The sequence below is a fragment of the Cebidichthys violaceus genome, unplaced genomic scaffold (assembly GCF_023349555.1).
Source record: "Cebidichthys violaceus isolate CVI_PGR_0920_01 unplaced genomic scaffold, fCebVio1.0.p SCAF_135, whole genome shotgun sequence".
Lineage (NCBI taxonomy): Eukaryota > Metazoa > Chordata > Actinopteri > Perciformes > Stichaeidae > Cebidichthys > Cebidichthys violaceus.
This window is the reverse complement of record NW_027176302.1, coordinates 64,358-76,510: the sequence shown is the minus strand read 5'-3', so window position 1 is coordinate 76,510 and position 12,153 is coordinate 64,358. Positions and strand designations below refer to the sequence as shown.

Here is a 12,153-nt window from a genome sequence, read left to right as displayed (position 1 = left end):
AGAAGAAATCTACAATCATACTGTATGAGAAAATGCATTTTACGAGCATGAAGCACAGGTGGTAAGCCTATCCCTGCACCAATAATCTCTTCTTTATATCAATAGACATTATTAATTGATCACAACACCACATTCAGTTATGGGATGACATCATGCATTGTTCAGGAGAGAGTTATGGCCGTTTGCTTCAACCTCAGAGGGAATTAACCTCAGCAAACCTCAGCCATAAAAATCCAGAGCTCCTATCATTAATATCACATTAATATAGAGATGAATCTGATGGATAGCCCTCCAGAGGCTCTGTTAACTTGCCAGGAGGTTAAGTGTGAAATCAATCCGTATAAACGACCTGGATAAAAGAAATCCTTCCGTGCTGGAGCAGTCCTAAGAGTCCTAAATCAGCCAATCAGAGAGGTGCTAGTAAAACCAGTCTTTTAGCACGGCTCGCTAACAATCTCAGTATTTCAGCTCTGGCAGCTCATTCTCCTTTTTTCCTCCTTCTGTCTCTCTGTTTGTCTTTGTTTCTTCATCCTTCTCCTCCACCCCTCTGCTCCTGGAAGGCCACAAAGGGGAGTCTCCTCTCTTTTCACAGCAGGCCCCTCATGGAGGCTCGGGGGTTGTATACATGGGAGGCGCAGGGTGATCTGCACTTGTTCAAGCATCCATATTTCGGCCATTTGAAGGGAGAGGGAGGCTGTTAAACACTCAGTGAGGAGGTGACCCCTGACCCTGAAGGCTGCTGTCCATCCGTTACAGAAAATAAACAGAGAGGCTGGGCAGAGTGGGACTGACTCCTCTCCCTGCAGACGGCCCAGGAGGAAGTACAGGAAAGAAGAGTGTAATCTTCAGGCCCTTATTACTTTGATCTGATGGCAAAACAGGAAGATTTCACATCAGTGTGATCTTTTGAGCGTTCTCATTGCTGAATCACTTACATCTTTCTTGTGCTTTTCGCTTTATTTCTCTTCATGCCAATGCTTCAATATCTGTTGTAGCTCTCACTTAGCACTGTCGCAGCATTGTTGTGTCTGACTGCATGCCCTCAGTGTGAAGTATGGCGACCCAGAGGTTAAAGGTGACATGACAGAGCACTGAGACAAAGGCTGGACACGGTTTCATCAGTCAGACCTCATGTTGCTGCCACCACCAGGACCAATTGGATCTTTCCTCAAATGAACCACAACACACACACTCACACACACACACACACACACACACACACACACACACACACACACTCAGTTACATCTGTTACAGAAGGCCTATCTATCTGTCTATCTATCTATCGGTCTATCTCAGGAGAACACATGTGGGACAGTTGGTGACAGTGTGAGGGCAGATGTCAGTCATGCCGAGTTCCTTTGTGTGAGGAGCAATAGACCACCTCACTGCCGCGCTCTATTGTCATTCATTTGGTCCGGTGGGGTTTGCTGGTTTTTACTGTGAGCGTGCAGACCTTCAATCCGTCACTCGGCTCCATAGAAACGCACCAGACAGTGGATGCATACAGAGGAACACTGCACTGACTGGACTGACGCAATAGGTGATAAATGCACAGGGGTCCATCACAAACACACACACATATATACACACACACACACACACACACACACACACACACACACACACACACACACATGCAGATGCAATCATCTGTAAAATGTTAACCAAGACACCATCCATGGAACTTTATCTGAATTATTTAAGAGGACGGATGGACAGCACTTTTGGAGAGATGAAGCAACAAAATTAAGAAAAAAAAAATCATAACTGAAATAACCTGTAATTGATTTTATTAAACTGTTGGAGGGAAAGAAATCTCCTGTTTCCTCTTTCATTTAAGAAACGTATTGTCTGCCACATTTATCAAAAATCTTATTTTGTATTAAACAAATTGATTTGTTCTTCAGACATTAACCAAAACCAACACTCTCGTTTCCATGCGCTTATTTTTATTTGTTGATCATGAAAAAGCGGACGCTCATAGGGAACAAACAAAGACACTTTTGATTGCTCCTGCAGCCTTACATTACAGTGAAAAAACTGTTTCATACTTTATAAATTAAGAGAGTGAATAACATTTATTTTGTACACAAGTAGGCTCAAATCTACAATGATAAAAATAGCTTTGCTTTTCAAGCTTTGACGATGCAAGAAAACCCAACATAATAATAATAATAATAATATAATAACATTAATAATAATAATAATAACTATTATAATGATATAATAATAATTATTATTAATTACAGAATCACAATGTGTCCACAAACAATTACAGAATGAAAGCTTTAAAACACAAAACAACAGACAACATATTTTAACATATTATAAATAGATTTAGACACATTTCTGTCTATAATTTAAATTATGATGAGCCTATTTAAATAGGCCTCCTTTAGAACATTTTTCTTTCTTAAGCAGCATTTACATAAAGAAAAACGACAAGATCCTACTTTCATGGCATTACCACAATGTTCCTGTATAGATGCAGTCTTTTGTGATACTTGTATCATCAAAAATCCTCTATGATAGTACACACAATTAGGATGTTTGTTTTTTTGTCAGGATTTACTCAGTGCAGTGTGGCTCAGTTCCAGGGCCGATATTCTGGATTTAAAACTGTTAACCCCGTGTAAGGAAAGCTTTGTCCGGCGTTCTTCTGTACGTTTGGATTGTCCTTGGCTGTGTACACGGAGCCCTTCTGTAATCCACTTCCTGGAGAAGGAGGAAGGATTGTGCTGTCCAAGATTTGCCTGTCTGCAGAGTGAGAAAATAGCTCAATAAAACAACCACGTTTCAAGGAAGGATGCTATTCAAAATGTCCCTTTTGCAGCCTAATTTGTTTTCATCCGTATTTGATAATAAAGACAAAAATATACTTGTAAAACATAGGCGAAGATAACTCTTAATATTCTATTTTGTTATTATTCTAACAATTATTCTATATTCTGTTTAAATATGATGTGTTATTTTGAATGCGTTTCAAATGAACCAACTTTGAATTATATCCAGATAATAAAATGTAAAAAATAGATGCCTAATATTTATATTTACTGTGATGGCAAAAACAATTCCTTACTTTTATGATTTTTCATGTGATATTTAAATTCCTGCTCGTCTTGGAAAGTTGCTCCGCACAGGTCGCAGGGAAGGGGTTTGTCCTTGGCGTGGGTCCGCCTCACGTGGCTGTCATGGGCGGCGTGAGAAGCGAAGGCCTTCCCGCAGTACTTGCACTTGAAGGGCCGCTCTCCGGAGTGCTGGCGGATGTGTGTTCGCAGAATGCTGGAAGCAGTGAAGGCCTGCACGAGAGGAAAGCGAAATATTACAGACGAGCCCTGGTATTTTATCCATAGTCGCACCACCTGTGTTTATATTTCAATTAAGGCTATTTAAGTTCATTGAGCTCATTTGTTTTAAGTGTCATCTCTGGCAATTGTATTGTATTGTTGAATTAATTTATGTATCATTATTGATAATAAAATAAATGAATCAGACGTTTTATCCTAGCTCTTATAAAAGCTGTTACCCTCTAGTCTCGTGGCATATTCCTTAAATTGTCCAGATAAGGAGAGAGGGATTAGGTTAAACAAAACCTTCTCTGAGTGCATCAAAAAGGGGAGGATATCGAGAAGAAAGGACAGAAAAAAACTTCTGTTCATTCCAGGGCCGTAAATTAAAAGTATAATCTCAGCAGACAAAAGGGTGGGTGTACATCTGGCGATAATTAGCATGTAAGTGTCTCCGTGGAGCGTGCCCGTCGAGAGCAACAATAATGAGGGGCTCGCGCCAAATGCACCGTGAAACGAGGAAGCGCTAAATGGATCCAAACTGCGGGCTGTAGGTTTTAAAAGATGCGTAGAAGAAGAGGAGTGAAGGCCCGCAGGTCGTGCACTTATAGAACCAAGGGGGGGATTAAAAACATTACTATCATGGAAGATTTTAAGGAATACTTCCATTAGTTGAAGATGTATGACTCTTCTATTCAGCATCAACAATGTAACTTTTTAAAATCTATTTTTTTACAATGTGTCAAAATGAAAATCAAATTATATTATATATTACGACGTTTCAGAAAAATCTATGATTAAATGAGAACAAAAGGGCCTCTTACCTTATTGCAGTAAACACACTTGTACGGCCGTTCTCCAGAGTGCACGCGCATGTGTTTGTTGAGACTGGACGACTGAGAGAAACTCTTTCCGCACACTGAGCACTGCGGATCAGACATAACAGACACAACATTAAACATCAGTATGGGTTCAGGATATTTAGGCATTCAAATTAGTCATATCTTTATATTTAGAAGGTAAGTTGACTCTTTAAAAAACAGTGTTTTGCATAACAATTGGGGGGTTTCAATTGATTTTTTAATAACTTATTTTATTGATATATAGTTTTGATTCTTTAGGCTAAAAGGTTAGCACCAACTAAAGGTCTTAAAATAATTTGCCTTTTTAAGAGGCCCAATAAAACCCCGACGCATCCGTTTCTAAGTGGCGCTGTGGGGAGCTGTTCTTTCAGCACCACATACACTTTTGCGCGCACCTGTCGGCTTTACTGCGCGACGCAATGACGTAATGGTCTACCATACGGGGATGGAATACCCTGCACTAAATGCAACACACACACACACACACACACACACACACACACACACACACACACACACACACACACACACACACACACGCACACTCCGTGTTTCAGTACCTTATGAGGCCTGTGTTTTTCGTGAACATGTAAGATGTGGATCCTTAATCTGTCCCTCTTCTCGAAAGATCTGGTGCAGAGGTGACAGGGGAACTTCCTGTCGCCCTGGTCCACGCAGCGCGTGTACTTCAGATGTTTATCTCTGTAGTACTTGTACGCAAACACCTTGCCGCACCTGTCACACTTGAAACCCTCACCGGTATCTGAGGAAACAATATAGAAACAATATGTTTAGTGGTGAAACTATAGAGGAGTGGATCAGAGAGTCAAACCAACAGAAGGTTAGGATTCTGACCTTCTGCTGCAGGGGCCGCGCCGTTGTCCTCTCTGGGGTCCTTCAGAGTGAGAGGGATGCCGAGGAACTGCATGTAGCAGTCTCCGTACCACACCAGCAGCTCCTGACCCGGCCGGATCTCTTTGCAGGCCTCATAGAAGATCTGACCCTGGACCTGCACAGCAATCAGGTTCTGCTCCTCTGGGAAACGAGCACACTTCACCGAAGACATCCAGTTTCCTGAGCCTCCCCTGCCATCAACAAAGTGACTCAGCCGGCCGTTTTCAAACACCTGAAGGAGAGAGTATTTTACATTAGATAGGAGTTAAAACGATCTGATTATGAATGGCTAGACCAGACTTGGAACCAGACTTTTGGAAACAATTGTAACGCATTACCTCCCACATCAGAGTGTTGTCGTCGTATGTTTTAATCTCGCTGGTGTTGACCAGTTTCCCTTGGAAAGGTCCGAAGCGCGTCCCTTGAGGGATGCTGCTTTTGTCTGTGAAGACTCCAACGTGTGACACGTGTCCCCACGCTGCCTGGACGACGGTTAACCCTGCAACACAGCGTCCGAAACAGAGTAAAATCTCAGCCGCGCCTTATCTCAATTCAGATACACAGAATTACAGTTGATTTATGAAACGACAGTTGGTGAGTCTTACCGTCTGGAAGGTCAAGTGTTTCTTTGTCCAGTGGAAGAATGTGAGAGTCAGAAACTGAGAGAGAAAACAAACACAAATGAGCGAATGGGTGATACAAAATGAATGGGTTAATTAATCCAATTTGTGGAGGAACAAGATAAGTTGATAACTAACTGCATATTATTATTTGTTCATAATGATTTGCAATATTAGACCTCATAGTCTGCAGACAGATGTCCATATGTTTTATAGCCAAACCAAGGCCAAAGTATCCCGTTTTATCGTCTCATGTGAAACTAAATGAACATCCAAAAAGTCTCACCTGACTTTTCGGGCAGTGCCAGTCCTGATATGGCGTGACCCACGGTGCGCTCCTGGCTGCCGGAGTAACCGTAGAGCACCATGAACAAGTCCTCCTCACTAAAGTTGTAAGACGCGCGCGCTTTTTCTGGCGACTGGAGGCGAAACAAGCCGTTTTTAGGCGGCGAGGCGGCGGAAGAAGAGGCGCAGGACGACCTCTCGCTGGACGGGCTGCTGAAGTCCGAGGACAGCGGACCGGCGGCGTGCTCGGTCACCACAGCGGCCAGCTCCTCCGGTTTGGAGTACAGCGGGTGTCCGGGCAACATCTGGCTCAGGTAAGGGCTGCCGGAGGCGCTCAACATGTGCTCGTGCAGGACCGAGGCGTGGTGGTGGAACGGTGGCGCTCCGCCGCGCAGGTTGAGCGGCAGGTTCGCCTGTGCGTCCGACACCAGACGACCGAGGGACTTGAGCGGGTGGAGGAGGCTGTGAGTCCGCGGGAAGAAGTCCATGTAGTGGTGGTGGTGGTGGTGGGGGCCGGGGAGAGGCGCCGGGTAGAAGCCTCGAGCGGGACTGCCCTTCAGCATGGCGGCTTGGAAGCAGTTCTTGTCCTTCAGCACTACGGGGATGCTGGACAGGGACACCGACATGACAGCACCGAGGGGGGAGGCGATGGTTCAACTGGAGATGTGAATCCTTCAGCGGGTGAGAGAAGACAGAAGAGGGGGTGGGAGAGGAAGCGAGGGAGAGTTATAAAAGTTTAATGCAAGAAATCTAAAAGAGGAAACATGACATCAGGAGAGGTTGACCACCTGAATTGATTTTTTGTTTTATTTGAGTAAGCCTTTAATTTACTTATCCAACAAATGATAGCTAACATACTGATCTTAACGTGGTATTCATATAACACCATTTTATTGAATCTACAACTTCTATAACACATCCAGAATTTCAGTTTTAGAATTAAACCCGAAGAAAGAAATATGGACACCTACAGACAAAACATTTTTTAACAAATCTATTGCATAATAATTAAAAAGCAGTCCACGGTGAAATTGGACAGCCGATTTTGCACTATTTCCAGCTGTGGGGACACGCACCAGAGCTGATGAACACGTCAGATGTTCATCAGCGGCGTTAAACGACCGGCGAAAATACGGTGTTTTCATTTTTAGGAACCGTTTACCAATCAGCCAGTAAATAGAGAAACAAATCAGGGTCATGACACTAATTAAAGAACAGTCAGCCAGAGCAAAGGTCAACATTAATGAAGCATTTTATAGACCTGTCAGTGCGGGAAAAAAGAGATGTCAGTGGGGGAAATGTTGGAGCAATATTTGCTAAAAGAAACAAGAAAAATAAAACCAAAATGTTGAATTAAACAGAAAATAAATTAAACACAATGAAAACACAAATTTGATTATCTTAATCCTGTAGTATTTTTAAAGAATATACCTATCGCATAAAATAATGAGTCACAAATAACTCAGTCAGTACCACATACCGTAATTCCCTATATAAAGGTGCAGCAATTTAACGTAAATTGGAAAAGAAAAGAAGAAGCTTACCTTGTTAAATAAATTACAGATTCACAGTGAAGTTGTCTTTGTCATGTCCAGTATTATAGGTGTATAAAGTCAAACAGGAAATCTCCAAATTGTGCAGGTATAAGCGCAGCAGGTCTAAGCTTCAGCGTGCGTAAATGTGCTGCAGGGACCTCCTGGTGGTCGGTGGTCATCTGAGGGCACCTATACTGAACACAGTCAGGTCTGCTGAAGATGCTTCCCTGCACCTTCTTCCTATTGGCCAGGAATCAGCTCAACCTCATGCATCTCAATGTCCCACAGGAATACGTTTTCTCAGGGACAACCCACCGCGCTAACTTCAGCGCACCAGTCCGCTTTCTCTGCTACAATGAGGCCGATCGAGAGGTTCCCCAAACATTTCCATATGAGGACCCCCACCCCAACACACACACACACACACACACACACACACACACACACACACACACACACACACACACACACACACACACACACACACGATCCGATTGTATCTGAGGGAGCCCCTGTGGAGTCTAGATGCGTGTTGTTATGACTTGGATGTGGTGAATTAGGAAGAGAGAGAGAGAATGGTTTATTGGCTCAAAACGTCATTAACAAAACGAGTAAAGCTGTGACCAATCTCTATCAATACTTTGATTAAGTTTAGACCGCATGATCTCGTGCTTGTCATTGAGTTTAATGGTAATTCTATTGTATCATTATGACTCATTTTAATTTTATTTTCTTGCTGAATTTTGTATTTGTATGAAAGGATCACTTAGGGACGAGTTTTGCAAGCTAAAGCTCAGATTATAGGCAACATGCTGGTGTGTCATTGGTTTATATGGTTGTTCCTAACATCTAGGAAATTAACTTATTCATGTATTTATATCACTAATTTGATAATACGTATTGAGGTTATATCTAATGCATTGCCTACATATATGTATATATTAGTTTAATTGTATTTATTTTAATATTTAGTGTATTTTACTTAATTTCTTTTGATTTTGGAAAATACAATGAATGGAGGCCTTAGATCTTTTTTTTCGTTTTCTTTTAATCACATGAAATAAGAGTCACTCGGTTAAATACTGCAATAACAGAATTCTTTATTTACAAGGCAAATAGCATCAGCGAAGCCATATTAGTTCACAACTTGCATAACTGTGGTTTTTAACTTCTCTTGTATATCTAATTTTGCATAAAACGCTCACACACACTAGGGGTACAAAGGTGGATGCAGGTATACAGTGTGTTTCCTGTGAACAATGCAGAAAAAAAATATCTGGGAGGGGGGGGAACACAACAGTAAGCTTTCCTCAGAAAGTCCATATAGTATATTACATATTGCTTCAATATCCCTATGCATCATCTTTTCCATACAAACAGTGAGGGGAGGGGAAATGAGTCTTCAACCCAACACAGAACAGAGAGCAATGATGAGGGACAGTTCAACTGTGACCGAGTCTCCAGCAACTGCCGAGAGCTGAGCGATGATGCACCCATTCAATATTGTACACAAGTCATTATACAAATTTATACAGACAGCGGTGTAATGTACAAGAACGAGAACGGACGAAATCTAAGGCATTATGCTAGGGTTTATAGCATTTCAAGGTTGCATCTTAGCTCTAAGAAATTGGCAGACAATACAAAAGGGCATTTAAAGTTCTTCAAAACCATAAGTTAAAAGAGAGAGAGAAAAAAAAAATGTTTTCATTTAGTGGGTCAAAAGCCTGGATATTTGTAAGGGGCAAAATCATTTATTTGCTCCCGTCCTCATTATAAATGCTAAAAAATGCATTGCTACCACATGGCTTTAAATCTTCTCAAAATCTTGACAATCTTTGGAAATTTGCAGAGGGCTGTGAATCATTCTTTAAAATGGCTCAAAAAGGCTTGTTCTCCACAACTGTATGATACAATCAAAACAGCATTTATCAAAAACAAAAAGAAGAAAAAGAAAGAGTGATCTCCTGTAGGCCCACAGCAAGACAACCGCAGGACATCTGCAATGATGACAACCACAACATGAATGCAGACTTTTGTCCCAAAATTGACTTGCTACAGCTTCAAATTTCATTTACAACAAGAAGCAAAAAGAAAAGAAAAAAGAAGCAACAACTGGCAACTTCCTATCTAAATGCTGAGAAGAGCATGGTACAACACCACATTGTCAACATGTTGAGATAAAACACCATCAGTCACATCCTTAGGCCTTCAATGACAATACATTCAGAATGATTCTCTTCCCGTTTTACGCTGCAACATCAACATTAGGACCCTGTTAAGTGACATCATCATTAAATTTCTTGTTTTCCGTGGGCCTCGAAGCACGCTAACCAACAGGTCGTCTCCCTACGAAAAGAAAAGCTGGTAGAATTCAGAAATCCAATTGAAAGGTGAGGATTATTTGGCTTGCTCCAAGTCTGTCCTGGGTTTAAAATAGTTATAAAAATGTTTGCTTTTTTTGTTGTTGTTGTTGTTGTTGTTGAGGAAAATGTACTTTTGAGGTTAGAGAAGATGACTTGCTTTAAATCTTGTGAAGGTTCAAACCAAACCCCGACTGGGGCACAAGAATAGCATGTCATTACTGAACACTTTAGAGTTGAAGTAAGTGCCTGAGGTCATAAAATATGGCTAAACGTCCGTCAGAGCAGGTCTCATGAACCGAGCAGTCTTAACTCTGACCTATAGAGGAGCGGCTGGAGGCAGAGAGGGCGTGTGTGTCGACAAGGGGATCACAAACTACCTCCCTCTCCAGGCCTCAGCCAATGCTGCATAATCTATTAGGAACGCTGCTGCGGATGTAGACTTTCTTGGTACAAACTGCAATAAAAAACTGTGTTTAATACTGCATCCAAACGTGGAGCAAAAATGTGTCCTTTTTTTATTTCAGGAAACTGTACAAAAATTACAAAAACAAAAAGACAAAAAAAAAAACCCCAAGAGATTCTCAAGTAATCGTTATTGCTTGTTTACATCACACCAGAACAGTTTGCACCTAGCAGCTTGTATGAAGCACTTTTCACTCCAGACAACATAGAAAGCACACTTCTGTTATTTTTTTTTTTTTTTAGTTATTGTATGGCTGTGTTGAATTTGTATGTTTTTTTTCTTCTTGTTTTTTCTGTGGTGTTCTATGCTAAAGGCAGAGAAGCAAGCGATAATCTGTACACTGTATACACAGCACACCCCCTTACAACCCCCCCCCCCCCCCCGTCACCCGTCTGCATCGTACCAGAACATCAGATTGTAAAGGCTCCCAATCCACTTCCCAAAAAAATAAACAAAAACCCTTCTCTGCTTCATGAGGCAGTTGTGACCAGACGGGGGAACCAAACCCTAAGGAATAAAATAAATAGGAAAGACAATGTTTTACTTATTGGTATGTACAATCTCTGAAATTCATTTTTAAACCATATATGATTTTTGAGCTCTTCTTCTGAAACTAAAGGACCAAAGTATAATCCATTATTCATGTTAATAGAAGAGTCTTCTCAGAAAGAATACAACCATTACTGTTAAAATGATAAAAAAGTGCCTCTTTCACACTTTTAAAATCTTTTTTCTTGTTGCTACTAGGATAAAGAATCATCTACAATAATTAAAATGAATCTATACAGAAAAATAAAACTTAATTTAATACACTATATAAACCTCTTGACTAAATTAGTCTAATCATACAAATCGCCATTCCACTCAAACCATTCTTCTGCAGTGTTTTCAGGATCATTTTTTTTTTTTTTTTCAACCACATCTTCATTCTACATCTTAATTCTCACGACAAGAAAACAAAACAACAAAAACTAAAATAATAATAAAATAAAGAACAGCAAAAAGGCAAAACCGGCTAAGTTTTTGAGCTCCATCCATGAATTTGAACATAACTTGGAGTCTTTGCTGCCATTTCGGAACTATGTGGAAATGTCACAAATGTGTGAGAAAGAGAGGACAAAGAAAAGAAAAATCAGTGTACGTTCATTTTTTGAGATGAGATTGTAAATGGCCGCTGTCCACTGAGAGGAATACATTCATCAGAACAAGGGATCTCCCAACCACTGCTGCCCCCTTAGGTCGGTGTCCCCCAATTGGGAGGCCTACAGTAAGTCACACTACGGTGAATGCAGCTGGACAGGCAGACAGACTGGCTCATCACAAAGGCTCTCCTCCAGGAGGGTTAGGCGTGTTGGACAGAGATCCGCCATCCTTCCCCCCCCCTAGCCCCTCTTCCCTCTCCTGTGTCTGCTGGGGGGCCGGGCTCCTCCGGGGCGGCCGAAGAGGCCCGGCTGGGACAGACGACAAACGTGGGCTGGGGGAGATGAGGTCAGGGCACCGCCCCGGCTGGTTCAAGGGGCAGTCGGTTGGTTACATGTTTGTACAATTTTTAAAGGGCCGACGCGCTCCTTGCTCCAGCTGATCAGTGAGGTTCAGGTTCACAACTCCATGAGGGTCAACAGTATTTCTGCGGAGAAAACAACACATATTAGATCACAACTTGTAAAGCACTTCGTGAATACACAACTCAACAAAAGACTCGGACTCGCAGAACTTGAACTTGTCTGCAGTAAATCAGCCACATGTGCAAAAGACTATAAACAAATTGAAATCCATCTCGGAACACACCATCAAGCCTAAAACAAGTCAGTAAATCACAAAAGCCCGCACTAATGGC

The 12,153-nt window shown here is 41.7% G+C and overlaps 2 protein-coding genes across 5 annotated transcripts in view; both read right to left on the bottom strand.

Moving 5' to 3' along the window:
* Positions 1-2,590: 2,590 nt before the first annotated feature.
* prdm14 (PR domain containing 14) lies at positions 2,591-6,578 on the bottom strand. Its single transcript, XM_068708150.1, has 8 exons — positions 5,954-6,578; positions 5,653-5,706; positions 5,386-5,546; positions 5,009-5,279; positions 4,714-4,916; positions 4,115-4,216; positions 3,083-3,302; positions 2,591-2,760 (listed from the first exon to the last, which is right to left on the bottom strand). Exons 1-8 carry the CDS (start codon positions 6,576-6,578, stop codon positions 2,591-2,593), a joined length of 1,806 nt encoding a protein of 601 aa, XP_068564251.1.
* Positions 6,579-8,567: 1,989 nt separating this feature from the next.
* The window catches only part of ncoa2 (nuclear receptor coactivator 2), a 52,393-nt gene continuing 48,807 nt past the window's right edge, over positions 8,568-12,153 (bottom strand). For all 4 annotated transcript variants that reach the window (XM_068708154.1, XM_068708156.1, XM_068708155.1 and 1 more), the window contains exon 22: positions 8,568-11,943. In XM_068708154.1, coding sequence (XP_068564255.1) covers positions 11,932-11,943 — 12 coding nt within the window. In that variant the 3' untranslated portion in view covers positions 8,568-11,931. The remainder of the gene's footprint in view (positions 11,944-12,153) is intronic.

Coding starts and splice junctions, on each gene's coding strand:
- prdm14 (XM_068708150.1), bottom strand. CDS start 6,578: ATGTCGGTGTCCCTGTCCAGCATCCCCGTAGTGCTGAAGGACAAGAAC. Junction 5,280..5,385: donor ACAACACTCTGATGTGGGAG/GTAATGCGTTAC, acceptor TCTCTCCTTCAG/GTGTTTGAAAACGGCCGGCT. Junction 4,217..4,713: donor AAAAACACAGGCCTCATAAG/GTACTGAAACAC, acceptor TCTGATCCGCAG/TGCTCAGTGTGCGGAAAGAG.